At 45.0% G+C, this 21,336-nt stretch overlaps 1 protein-coding gene across 1 annotated transcript in view; it reads right to left on the bottom strand.

Moving 5' to 3' along the window:
- Positions 1-21,336, bottom strand: part of LOC124593947 — a 327,642-nt gene that overhangs the window by 162,999 nt on the left and 143,307 nt on the right. Inside the window, exon 5 of the mRNA XM_047132296.1 lies at positions 9,100-9,293. Coding sequence (XP_046988252.1) covers positions 9,100-9,293 — 194 coding nt within the window. The remainder of the gene's footprint in view (positions 1-9,099; positions 9,294-21,336) is intronic.

Below are 21,336 nucleotides of genomic sequence, written 5' to 3'. Positions count from 1 at the left end.
TTAGACAATTATTATCTGTCCGTCCGTCCGTCCGATGCGAACAAATTTTTGGGAGTGATTATCACATCGACAAGAAAACCTAAATCGGGCAAGGTAGAAGAATTTTTTACCCGTTCGCCAAGTGTACAAGTTAGGTGGGTCGACAACATATTCCTGTCATGTGACGCACATGCCTTCAACAGTGTCGTATAGAATATATCAGACGTGTTTTCCTGTGGAGGAATCGGTTGACCTATGACCTTGCGACCAAATGTTTTCGGTTTCCATTAGAGAGGCACGTCCTTTCGTCTACTAATCGCACGGTTTTGCGGTGCGGTCGCAAAACACAGACACTAAACTTATTACAGTGAACAGAGACGTCAATGAACGAACGGACAGATCATAACTTTGCGAGAATAAAGAAAGTAAAATTTTCACTCGAGGGAAGACTTGAGCCAAGGACCTCTCGTTCCGCAGCTGTTCACGCTAACCGCGTGACCACGACGCTCCAGATCTAATATTATCGCTGTATTCGTTATGTTGCACATGGACTACTCAGTTTGTATATTTTGCTTTGTTTTCATAGTTCCACACAACTTCTTCCTGTTTTCTCGATTGATCTGTGTTAAGTTTTTCAAGGCCTATCCACTGTGCCAACTTATAACTAAATCCGAGGGGGGTGCGATGGGGAGGTTCCCTTGTTAGCGGCACTTCATCCAGAAGAGGAGGAGGAATTCGTCTGAGGAAGTTGGCAAACGCTGTGCCGTTCAGACTACCGTTGGTGAAATAAGGGCCAGTAATTTTATTACCAAGCATTCCACACTAGACGTTAACTCTCCACTGACGCTGATTTTCCACCTGTCTAAGCCATAGCGGGTTGTCGCTGGACAATTAATGCATGTTCCTTTTATTTACCTGTCCTTTGCTTGAGAAGGAACTTTCATTGGTAAATAGAACATTGGAGAAGTAGTTCGGGTTGGCGAGGATTTGATGCTGTGCCCACGGACAGAACTGTACTTGATTCTGGAAATCATTCCCATGAAATTCTTGATGTAGCTGTGTGTGTGTGTGTGTGTGTGTGTGTGTGTGTGTGTGTGTGTGTGTGTGTGTGGTTTGAGGTTTTCGGGCGCTAAACAGCATGGTCATCACCGCCCATTGATGTAGGTGTACATGGTAAGGATGGAACCGGTGACGTGTAAGAACACGCTGTACACTGGTTTTAGGAATGCCAATCTCGTCGAGCTGTTGCGTGCTTACATGCGGATTCATATCAACGGAAGAGAGAACAGTAACTTCGGCAGCTTCGTCTGTGCGAGTGCTACGACGTTTGCGTTGTCGTGGGTTGAAGATCCTTACAGCGAGGATTAAAGCAAAACTTACATGCATCCTCATAGTGGCGCTTACCGCCTCTCTTCTGCGACTGGCGCGAAATTTGAACAGGCACCATCTTTCAGATGTAGAAACACTCCTACCAATTTTCTTAACATCGCACGACAAGTCCTTGGTGTTGTAACTGTTTTTTAGGTTAGCGTAAATAATGTTGTACCCTGTGTGAATACTATCAGCGGCAAGAAACAATAACGCAGCGATCGTAGGATACGCTCGTTATTTCGTGTTGTCTTCCGTTCCCTCTAGTGTAAACGCGCGTTCACAGTTAGAGGCGAAATGCAGCGAACACTGGCGAATTGTCTTCGAGTGCTCGATCGCCATTGTAGAGTTCGCTTACATTCGCTCCAGTGTAAATAAGGCTTCGGGTGTCGCTGTTACACTGCCGCCTGCTACGGTTGTCCGGAGCCTGTGACGTGCCAGATGGGAGCGGAACAGTTTTTTTTTTGTTTTTCTGGACGAGTGTGTGCTAGGCGAGTGACATCGGACGTCACCGCCCGGCTTCGACAGTCGTCGTAAATCAGCTGATACCGCGGCGCCGAAGAGGGACGGGAGCCGTACGACGGAATGGGGACGCGTGGCCACAGCAGCAGCAGCAGCAGCAGCAGCAGTACTGTTACGTATCACTGCGGGGTCGCGAGCGACTTTATTTTTTATTGGCGTCGCGGCCCTTTACGACTTCCTTCGAGTACGCTCGCCTTACGGAACAGCTGGCTCTAACCAGTTGTAGTCAATCTACATAACGCGGCCGATGTTAAAAGCGGGGCCAGTTTTTATGGCGCAGTGACACAAAACAGATCATTCCTCACTCCACCCGGCACTGAACAAGACATCTGCACACGACAAGCGTTTCTCTTTTGTTATCAAACTTCTATTCCTGTAAGAAGGAATAGAGGAGTGGGCTCTCCGAGATGCGGCCCGTTACAGTGTCTCAGTTGTTTTCAGACACATAGAGCTGGTTGTGGAACAGACTGTCACTGTCAGGAATAATGCAGTAACCCTTCCTACCACCCCTGATTCTTTAAAGAATCGAACTCCCAAGTGTAAAAAAAAACTCTTTGTAAAAAGCTAGTTTTGCACGTATCTCCTTGTTTATGACGTCATACCCGCTGAAGCACGTGTCGTAAAATCACATACTTTTCCAAGTGTAAGGTCCGTTCAAAAAATTCCGGAACTTTGTTCAGAAAATTTTTCTACGCTTACCTTGTATTTATCGCGCATTATCTCCTTCGAAATACTCTCCTCCACAATCAGCACCCCCAACGCCGTTTCCAGTTCTGGAAGCAGTCTTGGTACGCCTTTTGCTGGATCGCACGAATTTTCTTTTATCTCATCTATCGTTGCAGATCTTCGTCCTTCCAAAGGGGTTTTCAACTTTGGAAACAAAATGAAGTCCGCAACGGCCAGGTAAGGAGAGTACGAAGGATGAGGCAGCACAATGATTTCGTTTTTTTATGCAATAGTTACGCACGAACAGGGCTGCATGTGCGTTATCGTAATTGATGAGCTATGAATTGTCTCGCCACATTTCAGGCCGTTTTCTTATCACATTTTCTCGCAGGCGTCACAACACGTCCCGATAGTATAATCGATTAATAGTTTGTCCCCGACACACAAATTCATGATGAACTAATCCTTCGAAGTCGAAGAAACCTATCAGCGTGGCTTTGACATTTCACTCGACCTGATGCTTTCCCGGCCCGTTGTCAAGATTTAATCTTGGTCTCAGTATCATAGCCACAGAGCCACATCTCGTCACCACTCATTGTTCTCTTACGGAAAATTTGCGTGATTCAGGCGTTCTTCACAGATTGCGAGGTCTTTCTGTTCTTGACTCGTAGCCCATGGGACGAACTTTGTGGGAATACGATGCATTCCAAGATGTTGTGTCACGATTTCATGACATGATCCAATTGAAATGTTAAATTCGTCTGCAATCTCTCGGGCTATCAGTCTTCGATTGGCAAGCACAGTCATTCTTCGATTGGCAAGCACAATTTCGTTGACGTTCGTGACGTCATCGTAGTCGGTAGACGTCGAAGTGCGTCCTCAACGAGGGTCATCTTTAACTGCCTTCCGGTCATTTTTAAACCGTGTGAACCATTCTGTAACACCAAGTACGGCTTAAGTGCTTATCATAGTAGGATTCCTGTCATTTGGTGTGTGCCTGTGAAGATTTTCGTGAGTTTCTCGCAAAATTTAACGCAGACGCGTTGCTCCTCTAACTCTGCCATCTCTAAATTCGCAAACTGTGCGACATAACGTTCTACTCTAGACAGCACTGAACAATAACAAACCGACATGCAATGAAACTTTCGGTACCTACACATTAAACACACACGTATGCAAGATGCCAACCGCATTTGGCTCCAACACACCATTGGCGCGAAATTACCAGCGTTCCGAAACTTTTTAAACAGACCTTGTACATTCAGCGGTACACGTTGATGCTCTCTGCAAAGTATCTCCATCTACGTATATACTTGGGAAGCCACCGTGTGGTATGTGGGGGATGGTACCCTGAATCACTGCTGAGTCATTCCCTTTTCTGTTCCACTTTCAAATAGAGCGAGTGAAAAACGACGTTTATAGTCTTCCGTACAAGCCCTGAACTTCATGGTCCCTAGGCGAAACGATTGTTGGCGACCGTAGAATCTTTCTGCAGTCAGCCTCAAATACTGATTCTCTTAATTTTCTCAATTGTGCCCGTCAAGAGGAACGTCATCTTCGCTCCAGTGATTCCCGTTTGAGTTCCCGAAACATCTACGTAATACAAACGCAATGTACGAGGACTGCTTGTCCTAGTTACGGAAGGCATCATAGAGCAAAAGTAAGGAGTACCAATGTCATTAGTGCAAACTTCACCAATATTAAAAGTAGGGTAAAAAATGATGTCACTATTATTAAAACTTTTCAGGCCACCAATACCCTCACTGCTTCCTCAGCGACTAATAGCTACTGTAAGGCAACCGGAAACTTGACTGACTGCATCAGACTGATGGTAAAATTCAAAATACCTCCACGAAATACACGCGGACCGTCAACCACGGCCTGTGAACCAATGCCCTTAACCTTGACTTTATTATCCGAAGTACTTGGTGCTGCGATACTGAAAGTAACATTGTCAGTAGCGCGAGAGCGCCGGCTGCTCCTATTATGAATCGAGTCATTAGTGAAGAAATACTCAATTAAAACGTCGCTCCTGATGCTCAAGTCTTACTGTATGAACGACGAAAATTTAATAAGTTAAACATTTTTCCTTTCGTTAATTTTTGGTCGTGTAACCGATAAAAGATTCAAAAAGGCTCGAAATTAAGTGTAAGGTTTGTCAGAAGTCATTCGGTGGCCTCATTCTTAAATATGGAACGAATATGGTGTGGGTAATCTGCACACTGCGAATTACGCTGCCTGAAGAAAAATACTGAGTTTCCAACTTTAATACTACCGATAAGCGTTTAACCCACGATTTTATTACTTAATGAGTACATTACGCCTGTATTTAAAATTTTGAAAGTCGTTCATTAATTACATGAAATACTGAAATCAAATTTCTGTTGCCTCTGGAAGACGTTAGATAGGCGTGAAGAAGCCGCCCCCCTGCCAATCCTCTTCGAATATCATGTAAGTGCCTTTCTCTTGTAATATGACCGGGTGCTGGTTTCGAGACACCTTCGGGCACTGCAGCCGTCATCGCTCTGTTAATTTATTGGCTTAGGAGGTGCCTGCGTTACAAAATTTGCATTTGCTGAGGCTATAGAATTTGGTTTGGCAGCCTAGTTTTCTTTCGGGCGTTTCGCCGTCATTGTAGAGGCGGTATCTTGCAGTTACGCGGGTGCACCGTTCGGCTAGTTACTATTGCTTTCATGTAATTAACCTTGCTGTGTCAATAGTTCTTTGTCGGTCTGTACCCCAACGGAAAGGATATTGGATGGGCGGTACTCCCGTTGTAACCTTTCTTAGCCTTCCTATTTGGTGTAGTCTTGGCCTCCTTGCGTATAAGCCTTATGGCGCGCTCCTCGTGAAGAGCCAATTCAAAGCATTGGTTACTTAAATGAAGCAGTTATTCATCAAGGCCTGCCTGATTTCTATTTGGTAATCTTACTTAACTGAAGCTGTTATTATTGAAGGCATGCCTGTTCCCTTTTCATTAAATTAAGAGCTACTTGATAATTTGGGTTAGCTGAAACCGTTATTAATCAAGGCCTACCTCTTTTTATTACCCTATTATTGAGATTTTAAATCTTACTCAATCCATGTTGATTGCCGAAGGCCTGCCAGTTTCAGAGGTATTCATGTCAATAAGGCAGTAACAGAAAATGACACATGATGGTACCTGGGCCATAGTCTTTCGCCTTACGTGATTGTAGTTTTCATCCTTAAAACCAGCAGAAGCCCTCCAAGAGCGTTGGTACGAACTGGGGGACTGTGTCTATTTTAAACTATACAATTTGCCAAAAAGTCTTTCATGAATATATAAAGGGGTTTTAAGTTTTTTGTTTACCATTTCTGTTTTTTTTTTTCACCAGTCTTCTGGTAGATAATTCGAAATTAATAAAAAGAACTTAGTGTTTCAAATCTTCAGCAATAATAGTTTTACATGATTAAAGTCAAATTAACACATAAACGCATTTGTAAAGTAATCAGCGGTTAGAAGCTATTTTATATGTGAGACTTTGATTCTCTGTGAATCGGGAATGGGATTACTGATTACAGATGTGGTCAAATTCTTGAATTCAGCAACATTTGCTATATAGGTATTGTTGAGTTTATTGATGGAAGCATCTGAAAGTTGACTACTTTTGCGTACTTTCAGTTCATAATTCTATGCAGAATAATTGTCTGGGACAGTTCCACTCAAAGTATTAGTTGCACATAAATGTGCTATATGTATTTTGTGTTCGTCTTCGAACTTCGTCGAGACAACTTCTTAAAAAATTAGGCATAGGTTGTAGTACATTCATTCTCCTGTTGAATTTGTTGTCAAGAACGAGTCAGAATTTGGAAACAGTAGTAGCAGTCTTAAGTATAGCTCCAGTAACATAATAACGCATTCACAGAAAAAGAAAATAAGTACGGTACAACTACACTATTTATGACTAACAGCTGAAAACAATATCTACCGCAAAATATCTAGGATTCACTATCCAGAGCTTCCTTAAAAGGAATAACCACATAAAACAAATAATAGGAAAAGCGGATGTCACAATGATTCATAGGAAGGATTTTAAGAAAATCTAGCTCACCCACGAAGGATGTGGCTTACAAGGCACTTGGTCTTGAGTACTGTCCATCAATCTAGATTCATAACCAGGTAGGACTGATAGAGAGATATAAAGAAGAGGGGCGCGTTTCGTCATAGGATCTTTTGGTCGGTGGGAGAGCGTTGCACAGATGCTCAATTAACTCCAGTCGCAGACGTTGTAAGAGAGGCGTCGTGCATCACGGAGACGTTTACCATTTCGAGAGAATACTTTTCTGGAAGAGCCGAACAACACGCCATGTTACTTCTTCCCACATACATCTCGCGAAATGACCACGATGAGAAAAATCGAGAAATTAGAGCCAATACAGAGGCTTGACGATAGTCATTCCTTCCACACTCCATTCGCGAGAGGAACATGGAAGGGTGGGATCAGTTAGAGGTACCAGAAGTACCCTCCGCTACGCACTGTCAGGTGGTTTCCTGAGTACTGGTGTAGGTTATCCTGCACTATCCACAATTTAACGCTACTTTTGCAAAGAAAGAAGAACGGCATCCATCCTTACGAATTAAAGATTTTGGCATATAAAGGTAGTTTTAAAGACTGTAGAAATCGTTCTGTACTCTTACTTCGTAGATACTACGTGGGCGCGAGTGGGTTAGATTTACTAAATTTGATTGTGCATTAAGGGTAAAGTGAACTTCAAATACATAAATAGCCAGCGTGTAGCTATATTTGCAGTAAGAAAACTTATCCTTTTTGCAAATCTCCTGCCAGGTTCTATACCACTGGAAGTTGCTGGAAATGAGGTAACTTACTAATTACATCACTGGATCCGATTGCGAGACTTCTAAAAGATTGGGCAGTCCATGTTCTCACAAATTATTCAGTATGTAATAGTAAGAGCACATTACGAACAAATTGTAGAAGTTTCTACCAGCCGATTTAACTTTGAGTAACTGTGATAGGAAGTGAGGATATACGACTTACTTTTGATTACAAATCAGTTCCTAAGCATTTTTGGACACTTAAATGATTCTTTTTCCTTGTTTAGTTTAGGGATAAATACAGGAAAGTGTGTCAAGCATTTTTTATGAACCATTTACATTCATGTCTTAGACCCGGAATCTCAGTGACTGGAGTAGAATGGTCTTTAGTGATGGGGCCCCGCTTCGAACCGAGCCCCATTGACCAGCAATGACGCGTCTGGAGACGCCACGGACAGTGGTGGGATGCCAACCTGTCACCCACCATACAGCCCGACAACCTGTGGTGTGGTGTGGTGTGGGGTGGGGGGAAATTTCTGTGAATACTAGGACGACTGTCATACGCGGCACCCTGTAAGCACAGCGGTACGTTAATGATATTATACGCCGTGTTCTGTTGCCCTTCATGGCAAGCCATTCTGGGCTTTCAGCAAGATAATGCCTGCCTGTACACGATGAGTCGATAGATCTCCCCCACTGAGAACGTTTGAAGCATTATGGGTAGGGCCCTCCAACTAGCTCGGGATTTTGACGACCTAAAGCTCCATCAGGACAGAATTTGGCACGGCATGCCCCCATGAGGACGTCCAACAACTATGTCAAACCATGCCAAGCAGAATAACTGCATGCACAGGGTCCAGCGATGGACCTAAGCACTATTGATTTCCTCAGTTTATGAAGCCTTTCTCCTGGATAAATCATCCAATTTTTCTGAAACTGTAACTGTGTTGTCAGTACACTTACATCTCATCTATTGACTTCCGTCCCATTCTGATACTTTCTTTCTGGAGACTCGTTCTTTTCTTTTTGTCTTGGATTATGTTACACTGGACACCCATGCGAAGATCCATGATGTTCCTCCTACATTTGTGGCCAGACGTTTAACTGGTGATGCGAATGTCATTCTGTGTCGGTAACAGGCGTCATGTAGAGACAATATTCAGATACTCTTGGAATGAGCTTAGGGTGGGCAGATGCCGCTCACGGCAAGGTCCTGGTGGAGATGGTTCGCCGTTGCCTTCGTCCGACCATAACTGTCAAGTTTGTATCTGTGTTGCGTGAGTGATTGTGTCGAGTGCTTGCACAGAGGTAGTGCTGGGTTTGTGTTGTTGATTAAAGGGAGAGTGGGTCAAATGCAATGCCGCGATGTAGCCCGCTCCTTTCGAAATGACGAATTGCCCATGGAGCTTTACGTCCCAATCCGGCGGACAGATCATCATCAACACTCCCTTTCTTCATGTGACATTGTGAAGAGGTTTGGAATGTATTCAAGACTTGTGTTCACGAACTTTACGCCACTACATCTCGTCCCCTTGCGATAGAAATACTGGCAGTGAAAATTCCATTCACCACCAGGATTCGAACCGGCTTACCTCCGAGTCTAGCGCCACTGAACACGCGTGCATTAGCGACCTCGTCTATGAAGGCGGGTCCAGGTTTCATACAAAGATTCGAAAGGACAGAGGGTGACATCCACAAGCGAGGGTGGGGTGGGGCGCCATGCAAAACGGAAGGTGACACCTGGAGATTGTGTAGACTGGACTCACCTGGAAGGCGGCCGCGGGAGCCTCGGGGTCGGTGCCCAGCGTGAAGGCACGGGGCAGGGCGGGGTGCGGCCGCAGGTGGAGGCGGCACAGCGGCAGCCGCAGGCAGCAGCCGGGCTCCGAACCCAGCACCTCCAGGCTGCCCGCCCGCACCTCGCAGTGCCGCGACACGCCGTCCCACAGGCAGCGCAGCACGCCTGCAACCAGACCGTCCGATGCTGCAGACTGACCTCAACACAAACGGGCTGTCCGTAGTTACAGTTGCAGTTTCAAAACGCTGCTCAGAATGTCGTCAAATTTGAACAGGGTATTATTTATGTGAGAAGTCATAAAAAATGGGAATTTGAACAATAGGTGGCGCTGTGATCGTCAGAATATGCACATCAACAGAGACGCTCAACAATGACTGTCTCCGTGAAGGAGCGTGCACTGCTAGTAAAGCTCTTTTACAAGAACGGTGACTGCGCGCCAGTAGCCTTGCAGAAGTTCCGGACACTCGAGGGTGTGGAAAAAAGGTTTTGGTCGGATGTCTGCTAACAGTCTCGAGAAAATGATTAAAAATTCAAAGAGACAGGTTCTTTTGAAATGCAATGTAGCACAGCGAGAAAAGCAGTTGATTTGACGCCTGTCGAAGATGTAGCTACATCGTTGCAGGAGGGGTCGAGCGGTGCTGGGCAAACATGCAGTGCGCATGGAATTGTCCGAACGTTGGACACGTGTGCGAGAACGGTGCATAAAATCCTACGAAACATCCTGCACTGCTATCCATACAAAATCATCTATGTGCAGGAGTTGCTTCCTGCCGACCTGACAGCAAGCGTAACTTTCGCACTGGAATTTCCTGCTCACGTCGAAGTGGACAATGAATAGCTATGGAACATTCTGTGGATAGACAAAGTCCGTTTCCATCTCCAAGGACATGTCAATATGAGGAAATGCAAGATATGGGCAACGGAAATTCCGTACGCACATCACCAGGTACTACTTCATTCTGCAAAGGTGATTGTGTGGTGCGGGTTGCCGGCATCGTTTACCGTTGGGCCGTTTTTCTTTTCGAGAAGATGGGTCCTACGGTCCTGTTACCTTTTCGCATCGTTTATTATAGACTTTTTTCTTCGAGGAGATGCGTCCAGCGGGTTCCGTTACATGTGCTGTAACTAGTAAACACTATGAGAGTCTATTGTGCACGAACGTCATTCCAACGCTTCAACAAAATATACGTGTGGGTAAGATAATTTTTTTTGCGAGATGCCGCTCCTTTGCACTTTGCACTGCCAGTGAAACGGAAATGATAAAATTGTCAGCTGTCATTTCCCTACTGCTTGGCCCTCAGGCTCTGGGGTTATCTGAAAGATATTGTGTTTAGTGCTGCAATTACGACCGTGGCTGAACTCAAGACATGCATCGTGAGTCTGACCCACGAGAAACTCCAACCTGTTGTGAAACACGCTGTTTCGCAATTTCAACCTGTGACACAAAGCGGTGGACAGCAAACTGAACGGGTGTCATTTAGCTTTTTATGCAGCTTTTGGTCTCAGGACAATTAAGAACCGGTTGTTCCCATCCGATGTGGTACGACCTTGCCGTGGTGAATCGGCTTACCTAATTAACAGTGCCACGTCTGTTGACTGCAGAACTTGCGTAGTCATGGACACTCAACAATACGGATGGAGTAATGCGGAAATCGAACGATAGCGGTTAGTTTGCTACTCATCTGTAATTTGCAGCCGATCTCATTTACGTTAAGACGCTTATAGCGCCGTCTATTGCTACAATGTTCGTTAAATCTGTGTTGCAAGACGTTTCACCTGTGTTAATAATGCTCTCTTCAAATTTGACATCATTCTGGACCGTGGTTTTCCTTCTGCAGCGTTTTGAACTTGGAACTTCAATTACGGACACCTTGTACAATCTACAACAGGTGTCAAAGTGGGGGTCGTGTGAACATATTTGAGGGGTTGTGTCATGATCTGTGTCAAACAATTTTTCACCCTTTTTTAACTTAGCCTTGCCTTTCGGTAAGAGTGCTAACATTGTTTTATGTCCAATAAAAGTTGAACGACTGTAACAACTTTCTGGTTGCAGGCATTCATACTTTAGTGCAAACAGCCTCGATAGTGGATAAATGTCCAAATTCATTTGTTGTAGCGATCGGCCTCTGTTGTCTCCACTTTGGCCAATTTTTAACTGCGTGCGTTCCGCCTGGGTTCGACAGTCTCGCTAGTGGACCAGCGATGTTGAAGTTCACAGCATCTCTTTGCGGACAGCTATGACAACAGTTTGTGATGTGTGGTGTTGGTGATCTAACAAGTTGCTGAGTTTCACAGTGTGTGTGTGTGTGTGTGTGTGTGTGTGTGTGTGTGTGTGTGTGTGTGTGTGTTTTTAGAAGTTGTTGCACGATTCATAGAATTCTTTGTAACATAGTCCAGTATTTGTACCGTGCTTTGGCGTATAATGTCGAAAACGAGTGAATGAGTTGTGCGAAGTTATGATTCTAAATGTGTTGGAGAGTGGAAAGATGGTCAGCATTGGTCGTAGTATCATCAGTCTTGTGTTATTGCATATCTAGGTTTCAGATAACAGTGTAGCTGTAATCAGTTCCTTGTAGATAGTCACGTAGACTCAACGTAATTGTAACAGCATATATTCCAATATAACTTAGGCATGAGTAAACATCAGGCCAACTGAGGCTGCATATTATTTTTGGCGGAGGGGGGTGGGGGGGGGGGGGAGGGTGGGGCGAGCTCAATTGGGCTAATGCTTGTGCTTGCCTAAGGCGATGATGGGTGACGACGATGACGATTCATTCTGAGATATTTGAAACGACTTGTGTTTGTTAGAGACATTTCTGGATTAAGATCCACTGCGGAAGTACTAAGAAAGTACACTTCATCTAGAAAGGCTCTCGCTTACAAATACGGCGTACAGACGTGTACGTTCAGTGTGGTGGCTTAAAAGCGATGACTAGTCGAAATATCTCGTGGACAAGGCGAGAGATTTACGAGTGAGTGGGTGTCTGAGTAATTTTCCGTAGCACTCGCCGCCATGGCTGGGGCGCGTCGCTCGTTTAAGTGGCGGATGAGTTGTGATCGCGCTCTAATGGAACGGCCGCGTAAAAATGAAAATAAATTAAAAAAACAAAATGGCAGCGTGATCGGCGCGATGCGCGGTCCAATTCCAGCCGCCTCTGGCGCCGGCCGCGTTTAAATGGAAATCCGATGCGCGCTGGAACAGCTTTCGGCGCTCCAGTGTGTCGCGACGTGACGTGAAATGACGTGGCAACACCACTGACGTCCTTCATCACCAACACTGATTATCCCCACCATTATGAAAATTATTACTGACATTATTACAATATAGTAATTACGACACCTGACTGATCGTTCTCTAGTGGGAGTTCCTTTTATGCCAGTTCGTACATGATTTGCAGTAGCCTCACTAAACAGTCGCTTCAAGTCTGGCTGTCCAATGTACACTTCCGCCCCTCGATCAGTCGGTACGTAATTTTTACGAATTTTGGATCTGACAAAGGTGTATTTTGACAACCAGTTTTAGATTGTGAATAATTTTAATCCATATTTGTTATTTAAGAGTTACTCGCCCTTTGCTTATCATCATCATCATCATCATCATCATCATCATCATCATCATCATCATCATCATCTTTCCTGCGATATTAGCAGGTCCTCTCCGTCTTCATTTCCTGTGATCCATTGCTTTTGTCTTGATGTTGCTGGATGTGCCATCGTCCATCCCATCATCTGGGATCCTTCCTCCACCACATCACTCAGGAATGCTCCCTCACTTCTTTCATTCTACAGATAGACTGTTTTTATAAGCCCCTCGTTCTTTCTTAATATATGTCCAATCCAGTTCCTTTTTTTTCTTTTTTTTTACATCCGGTAATTGTTTTTGTTCTCCCGTGCCTCTTCGTTTCCACTCTGTGTCTCTAACTTATTCCATCCTCCGCCATGTGCACATCTCGGAACCACCCAGCCTTGCTCTTTTCTTTCTTCTTCAGTGTCTTCGTTTCAGCACCATACAGGAGGACACTTCACACAAAACATCTTATTAGTATTTTCATCAAATCTTTTCCATATTGCTGCAGAAAATTCTCGTTCTCTCATAAAATGCCGCTTTCGCCATGGCTTTTCTCAGAAATGGTTCAAATCGCTCTGAGAACTATGGGACTTAAGATCTGAGGTCATCAGTCCCCTAGAACTTAGAACTACTTGAACCTAACTAACCTAAGGACATCACACACATCCATGCCCGAGGCAGGATTCGAACCTGCGACCATAGCGGTCGCACGGTTCTAGACTGTAGCACCTAGAACCGCTCGCGGCCCCTCCCCCCCCCCCCGGCCGGCTGGCTTTTCTCCTTTAAATTTCTAATTGCACTTCCAACCGGTTTCTGTCCTGCTTCCGACGTATTTAAAACTTCGAAAAATTTCTAATACTTCGCCATTCAACATTATATTTACCCATTTCCTTTCAGCAGCGTTGTGTATTGTACCGGGGACCCTGAAACGACGGAGAGGCATCGCCCCGCCGTAGCCCTCAGTGGTTCACAACCCAACAAGAGGCCACAGCAGTCCACCCACCTCAACCCTGCCCCGCACCGAACCCAGGGTTATTGTGCGGTTCGGCCCGCAGTGGAGTCCCCGGGTCTGCCGCATATCAGCGTCGTTCTTGCACGATATTTCGGTAACGTAGCTCGTAACCATCAGGTGCGACCTGAGACTGGTCCTCCCCTCTGCAGTCTGCGCCCGCTCGCTGCGACCTGCTGGAGCGCTGCCGTTCCGTTTTCCGTCCTCTGCGGTTCTGGGCGTTCCCTCTGCAGTCCGCGTCTACCAGATCCGCTCTTGGGTTTTCCATCTTCAGCCTGGTGCGTTTGGAGCTCTGTCTTGCTTGCCAGGCGTTCTCCCTGGGGTCCTCTCCCACTCACTGCGATCTTCTAGAGCGTCGCCAGTCCGTTTTCGGTCCGCTGCGGTTCTGGATGATCCCTCTGTGGTCCCTGTTGTGCATCGTGATAATGAGATGAATCGTGTGTTTCGTTATTTGAGTCTCAGTCTGTTACGTTATAACACTAAAGCGGTTTAAATTTTTAGTTTAGCGTGTTGCTACTTAACTATTCCTATTTCAATGAGATCAGCTTATGACGACATTCTAAGAAGTGGGAAGCGATTATGACTTCAGTTGTGGGAGTAGATGCTAGAAAAATACAAAAAGAAAATTTTGTTTACAAGACTGCCGTCGTGGCGTAATTTCTGGCAGTACCCGTCCCCTGCCTACAAAGGCTTACAGAGGCTCTCGTTAATGTTTTCCTTGCCTAGCACTCCTAGAAGGAAGGATATTGCGGAGAAATGATCCAGTAACAGTCCAGTGGATCGTTTAAAGAATCGTCTTTTGCTTCCCAGCGACGTGATTCACGCCTTGATATCTCAGCTGGTTACAGCACTGCGTGTGAGAGGCAAGGTTCCCGGTTCGGATTCTAGTCCGGCACAAAGTTTTAAGTAGCCACGGTTTCGAAACAGCGCATATGCCGTTGTAGGCTGAAACATTCATTCTGCAAAAATTTGTAAAAGTTTTTGTTTTGCTCTAGGATTTTTCATCTAGGTGAACTTGTTTACGAAACACGACGTTTAGACGGCGTATCTTGCCGTCATCTTCAGGTAATACTTGTAGAAAGGGCGTCTCTGCTTCACCGCGCTTTTTTCATTCCCCTTATCTCTGCCCACAACCCACCCGCCTGGGGGAGTGGTGGTGGAACGCGATCTGTGAATAGGACTGTTGATAAAAGATGGATGCATCGATATACCGATATTTTTTCAAAAAACGGAGATATATGATATAAAAATGGCAATATCGAGTGCCGATATTTTTATTTCTTTCAAAATTTTCGGTACATATTTGAAGCTGTTCGTTTGTAATTGTAGCAGAACATAAATTTACGTTCACTGTGTGAAGGAGTCTTACTTGTTTTTGAGCTTTCATCACGTCCAATGTTCCCCTTTGACTGTGTGAATAAAATATCAGTTGCTGAAAATGATGAACAAAAATCTAAATGACAAAGTCGGTCTTTACAGTGGGCGGAGACGCGTGAGGGGAAATGCTGATGTAATTGGCGCTTGGCGCTACCAGCAGAAACTGCAACGTTTAGCTTCAGCACACAATTTTGGCACTGCAATTACTGGCGTAGCCAGAAATGAGAAAACAGCGAAGTCTTCATGAAGTGTTCTCCACAAATCAGATGTGTGACGAAACCGAACGACAGATCCCTCGGAAACCCATTACTGTGTCACTTACATGCAGTTACCATTGTTAGCAAACTGGTTATAGCCAAGCGTGAACGAGCATCGTTTGCCTTTCACTTCTTGCTCTAAGGGGGATAAGCAGGCTGTTAGCTTCTTGATGAACAGAACATCTATTAATAAATCAGTACTTAAATACACAGTCCTACAACCGGCGGTCTATTTGCTATGTGCAGCCGATACTTTTGTAGGCAGGTACGTCGATATTTTTCCCGTGATACATCGGTACCTTTCTTCGAGTGCCGATAATGACTTTTTATATCCATGTCAGATTCTCGATATTTTTAAAAATATCAGCAGTCCTATGTCCGAATGGCGGGCGGGAACATCGGTTCCCCGGTACTTGTGCCGGCCTCGTTGGGCGCTTGAGTATCTCTTGGCCGACGTCTCGACTTTGCGTGGGTGGGCCTTGACTCACACTATTTACTGAGAGTAAAGCGTTGCCTCCGTTCATCAGACTGATGGCCACACGTGTTTCAGCGCCTACGTTAGAACACAATCTCACGACAACGAGGTGTGTTGCAATGGATCAATAATACCGCAGAAGCATGAGTTTTTTTAAAATGGACTTGTAGTCCGGGGTGATATGTTACAATACAGCATCACCGGTCTATTGCGGTCTAACTGTGTTGGTGAGGCAGTAAATTTCCACAGGGCAGTGACTGTGTCACTGCAATTCACTTTGGAGGTGTGGCGGTAGTCCCGTACCACCCTCTGACGGTGATAGTACTACATGTGTCAGGCAGAAAAATTTTGCCTAACATGGGCAGGTGAAGGTGTGGCGGTGGGACTTAATAGTCCCGTGGCATGAGTTGTGTGCGGCGACTATTAATCCCAAGAGCAGTATAAACTGCCTGCGAGAATTGGTCGATCCGTGCTACGGACGCATCTCTCTGGAATAAGTAAGCAAAGGTGTACAGCATACTGGAGGACTTTGTGTGAAACGATTCAGAGATCGGACATGTTTTGTGTTGGAGGGATTTTGGTATTGTTGTGCGACGCTATTAAGCTCCATTGTGAATGTTTAGTTAGTTGATGGCACAATAAACAAATTCAAGAAAATAACACAAATTCAATGTGTGTATTTATCAATTTATGAAAGATTTGACGAACATTCTTCAGATATCACGTGACGTAGATCGATCGGAGGTGCAGTGTGGAATGATGATAGGAGCCTGCATTTTTTCACGGTCAATATTCTTCGGGAGACTATCAAAAAAATGGTTCAAATGGCTCTGAGCACTATGGAACTTATCATCTATGGTCATCAGTCCCCTAGAACTTAGAACTACTTATACCTAACTAACCTAAGGACATCACACAACACCCAGTCATCACGAGGCAGAGAAAATCCCTGACCCCGCCGGGAATCGAACCCGGGAACCCGAGAACGCTACCGCACGACCACGAGCTGCGGACGGGAGACTATCTCAGAAGCAATAAACTTTTCGTTGATAAAAAAGTTGGACACATCAATCCATACGCATCATACAACATAGCACCTAGTTGTGACGAACGGTCTTCGTAGCGAAATAAACATTTTAGAGATTTCAGGTGGAGCAGCTCCGACGAGGAGTATAAGCGAGATCGACGCTGCGGGACATATATCTAGCTCTCCTGTGGTATTAAAAACCAAAGAGTTATATTTTTTAGCGTTTAAAAGACTGAAGCTAAAACCTAAACAAAACCACTGCAAATCATAACTAAAAATATAAAAAATAAATGAGAAGCAGAGAATTTTCTTAAACAAATTTCTTAAATAAATAAAATTGAATATAAATATAATAAACTTAGTACCCCTTCGCAGTCGAAGGAGGGTGCCAGGAGCAGGGGACAGAGGCGACCAGCAAAACCGGCGCTTGCGGAGCATTGTGTAACTGCAGGGAACTACGACGTATGAGCAAACTGAAATGCTGACACAGTTTCATCGTTTTGGGATGGTGTTCTAAAACAGGCTGTTCAAATACGAGAGGCCGGCGGCCTGGCCAATAAAGACAGTTCCTCCACTCCCAGTAAAGCGAGGAACCCAGCGCTCAGCGAACTGAAGTCACTACAACCACCGAGGGACCAGAGTTAACGCCCAGCATTCCGTCCCCCCCCCCCCCCCACCCTCCCCCCCCCCCCTCACGCTCCTGCCGCCCACCATACGCGGAAGCAGCAGTTGATTCGCTAGGAAAGCTTAAGGTCACATACCTATAAATTGTTTTACAAATTTTAACAAAATGCCTTGCTATGAATTAACTCGACCTTCCTTTTTATAACACTTTTCTGAACCGGTCTGTTTAACACGTTGCTGTTTGTCTGTTATCTTCGTGTATACTCCACAATAATAATGAATTATGTCTTTTTTGTTCGGGACCCAGACTGGGGATAATAGATGGCGTTTTGCAGTGTTAGATGCTCTGGAGTTAAAGGCGGTAGCGACGCGCCCGCCGTGTCTTCTGGTGGGACACAGCCGACACGAGTGGGGCTTCCCCCAAATGGCTTCTCCTTCTGAACTGTGTCCACGACTCGCCTACGGCAGGCTACTCGTTAGACCCTTATTTCCCCGTCAGAACTAAGTTCTTACATAGGTTTTGCAAAGCTCTCTCAGCAGCAATGCGTCATTAAATCTATCGCAGGCAGCTTGACCATGAGGGATTAAGTCAATTTTAAAATGCTTGGTACCGAAAAATAATTACTGCAGTAACTTCTGAGGCACCAGATTTTTCTAATATGGAAATCGCTGTTTGCGAGGGTCTTGGTGCTCGTCTTGTATTTCAGTTAGGATTATCGGGTACAAAGTTTTTGGTTTAACCCGGACCGGCGGCCACTTGCATAGCCACTGTCTTACTACAGTTATGTTACAGTACGTTAAGCAAGGTGTGGACTACGAACCGGAGGTAGCGCCAGGCAAATCGTGCTAATCGAGTAATTCTTTTTGTAAAAGCTTTTAATCTGGTTGAAATTAACGCTCAGCTAATGGCGGCATTTGTATGTGCGCCGTTTGGATTTTAAGTGCAAATACGTGCAAAAAACACGTTTTTATGTGCAGATTTTGCAGTGCGCCGCTTCTATAATTTGAAACTTGTTCGAATCTGTTCGAACGTTGCACGAAGGCAGATAAATGGATGAATTCTAAACAACATTTTTTTATCCGATAATCTTCATCCGTTGTCGAGATAAGACGGCTTAAAGTCGAGCTAAAAGCGCCATTTAAAATTCGTCCTTACGTGACTAGAATGCGCCGAAATGGTTTAAGTTGAATCGAATAAATCAAAAACTCATTCTTATGATACAGTTGAAAACTTGCTTTAAAGATCTAGCTTAATTCGCATTCTACGTGCGGAAAGCAGGTTTTTGTGAGTCTTTTAACTGTATAAAATACATGTTTGACCATCAGCTGCTTTTACTTTAAACCCAAATATCTACCTGTTTCGGTCATGTAATATCTTCACGGATAAGGGTTAAAATGGTTCAAGCCACAACTTTCATTTGTCATTACTTAAGTAATATGTAGACCACGTCATGAATATCAAAATACGCCACTTCTCTATTTCAAACTTGTGCAAATCGGTTTAAATTTTGTAAGAAGGCAAACAAATACACGCTATTAATGGTCTCGCGGTTGGTATGTGAAAGCTATATCCGTTGCCACGGTATGAGCAACACGGTTCGAATGACAAAAAAAAAGCGCTATCCCGGATCAGTCGTCGCCTGAGTTAACAATAATCTGCGTCGGTTGTCAAACTATGGCGGTCTAACGTCAAAATTATGGTAGAGTAAAAGTTGGGAAGCAGAATGAGAAACACTCCTGTCATAGCACAAAAAGAGACGAATATGTCCTGGGCAGAGTGATGGGTGTGAAAGAAGGGAACTAGCTTGCCGACTTATCTGGTAGCTTAAAAGACGTTTAAACGAAAACATCTAGACATATCCGCGCTTGTTTACGAGTTAACCCTACTTCCCCAGCGCAGTGAGCGCTCTTAGCCACTACGTATTGGCACACCTGCCTCTTGGAATTTATAGGCTATAGTCCCTGATCTTGTGCCAAAAATCCAGAAGAATCTTCAGCCACAGTAATTAATGTACAGGGTGAAGAAAAAAAAAATGCTGCACTTGAAGGTCAGCACGCTATTCCTCATCTAGATTCAAGACAGAAGTTTATCTAGCATAAACAGATCACGTGCGCTTTGGAAACACTGCCATATTACGCAGCGCATCGGAAAGTGCAGAGGAACGTGTATCACCCCAGACCACCATACCAGCAATCGTAGCTCAATGAGTTGAGTGCTGTGACACCAAACCCCCACTCACAATCTTATTAGGTTCGGATTTTATTTTTTTAGGCGTCCGTTCCCGTAATTCTCGTCGTTTATAGGCAGGACATCATTTTGTCACCTGGCAATAGCGTATCACATGGCATTGGGATCCATTAAACTGCATATGCATGTGTCTACTAACCGATCAGTGTACCATCGTAACTGGTGCCGTTGAGCTCATGTAGGGCGGCTTTCCGATGGAGTACACAAACGATGGATACATCGATATGCTTTTCGTGCTGGGTGCATCCTGTAACCAAACCGCTGCTGCTCGTGCGTATGCTGCACGGGACCCTCAAATACGCCATCCCGATAAGCATGCATTTCGTCCTCTGGAGCAACGCCTTCGGGAAGCCGGCAATCTTCGTCCACGAGTAATAGTGTCTTCGTCCACGGACTGGACGTACTCCACAAACAGAGTACGCAATTATTGAAAACGCTCACCAGTCACCTCGGCGAAGTACCCGTGATATTACAAGGCAGTTCCACTTATCTCAAAGACTGGTTGTTGAAGCGTTGAATGGTGGAGAACGGCATCCATTTTCTCATCGCATGTTAACACCAGCGGCTAGAAGACCTCGTTCGATGAGAAAAGTTTTGTGAATCTATGATTTTACTTGTGTGTGGAGCCAAAGTCATACAAAACTTTGTGATAGGTATGACCGCCATTTGACTGTACAGCATTCCACAATCTAGTTTTCCGCCTTAGGCCATTATCAAGTGTTACAAGTATTAAAAATCATTGGACTTGAGTAGAACACAAGTCATCGTCAAACCATGTATCTTCGGTTATACACACATCAGAAAAATGTTTTGCATCACCTCGAGTCCGAGAGTTCCGGAACTGTACAGAAAATTGGAGTATCTTAGATCAACATAAACATCATTTCAGCCCTTTTTTTATTGTTCATGAAAACCTCACATAGCATACTGTACCACCATACACCGAGACCTTCAGAGGTGGTGGTCCAGATTGCTGTACACACCGTTACCTCTAATACCCAGTAGCACGTTCTCTTGTATTGAAGCATGCCTGTATTCGTCGTGGCATACTATCCACAAGTTCACCTAGGCACTGTTGGTCCATATTGCCCCACTCCTCAACGGCGATTCATCGTAGATCCCTCAGAGTGGTTGGTGGGTGAGGTCGTACATAAACAGCCCTTTTCAATCTATCCCAGAAATGTTCGATAGGGTTCATCCTGAAGGAAGTCATTCAGAAGATGTGCACGATGGGGGCGCGAACTGTCGTCCATGAAGATGGATGCCTCGCCAATATGCTGCCGATATCGTTGCACTAACGGTCGGAGGATGGCATTCACATATCGTACAACCGTTACGGCGCCTTCCTTAACCACCAGCGGCATACGCCGGCCCCACATAATGCCACCCCAAAACAGCAGGGAATCTCCACCTTGCTGCACTCGCTGGACAGTGTGTCTAAGGCATTCAGCCTGACCGGGTTGCTTCCAAACACGTCTCCGACGATTGTCTGGTTGAAAGCATATGCGACACTCATCAGTGAAGAGAACTTGATGCCAATCGTGAGCGGTCCATTCGGCTTGTTGTTGGGCCCATCTGTACCGCGCTGCATGATGTCGTGGTTGCAAAGATGGACCTCGCCAT

Source organism: Schistocerca americana, chromosome 2 (assembly GCF_021461395.2).
Source record: "Schistocerca americana isolate TAMUIC-IGC-003095 chromosome 2, iqSchAmer2.1, whole genome shotgun sequence".
NCBI lineage: Eukaryota > Metazoa > Arthropoda > Insecta > Orthoptera > Acrididae > Schistocerca > Schistocerca americana.
The sequence above is the reverse complement of the archived record's forward strand: the minus strand, read 5'-3'. Positions and strand labels throughout refer to the sequence as shown.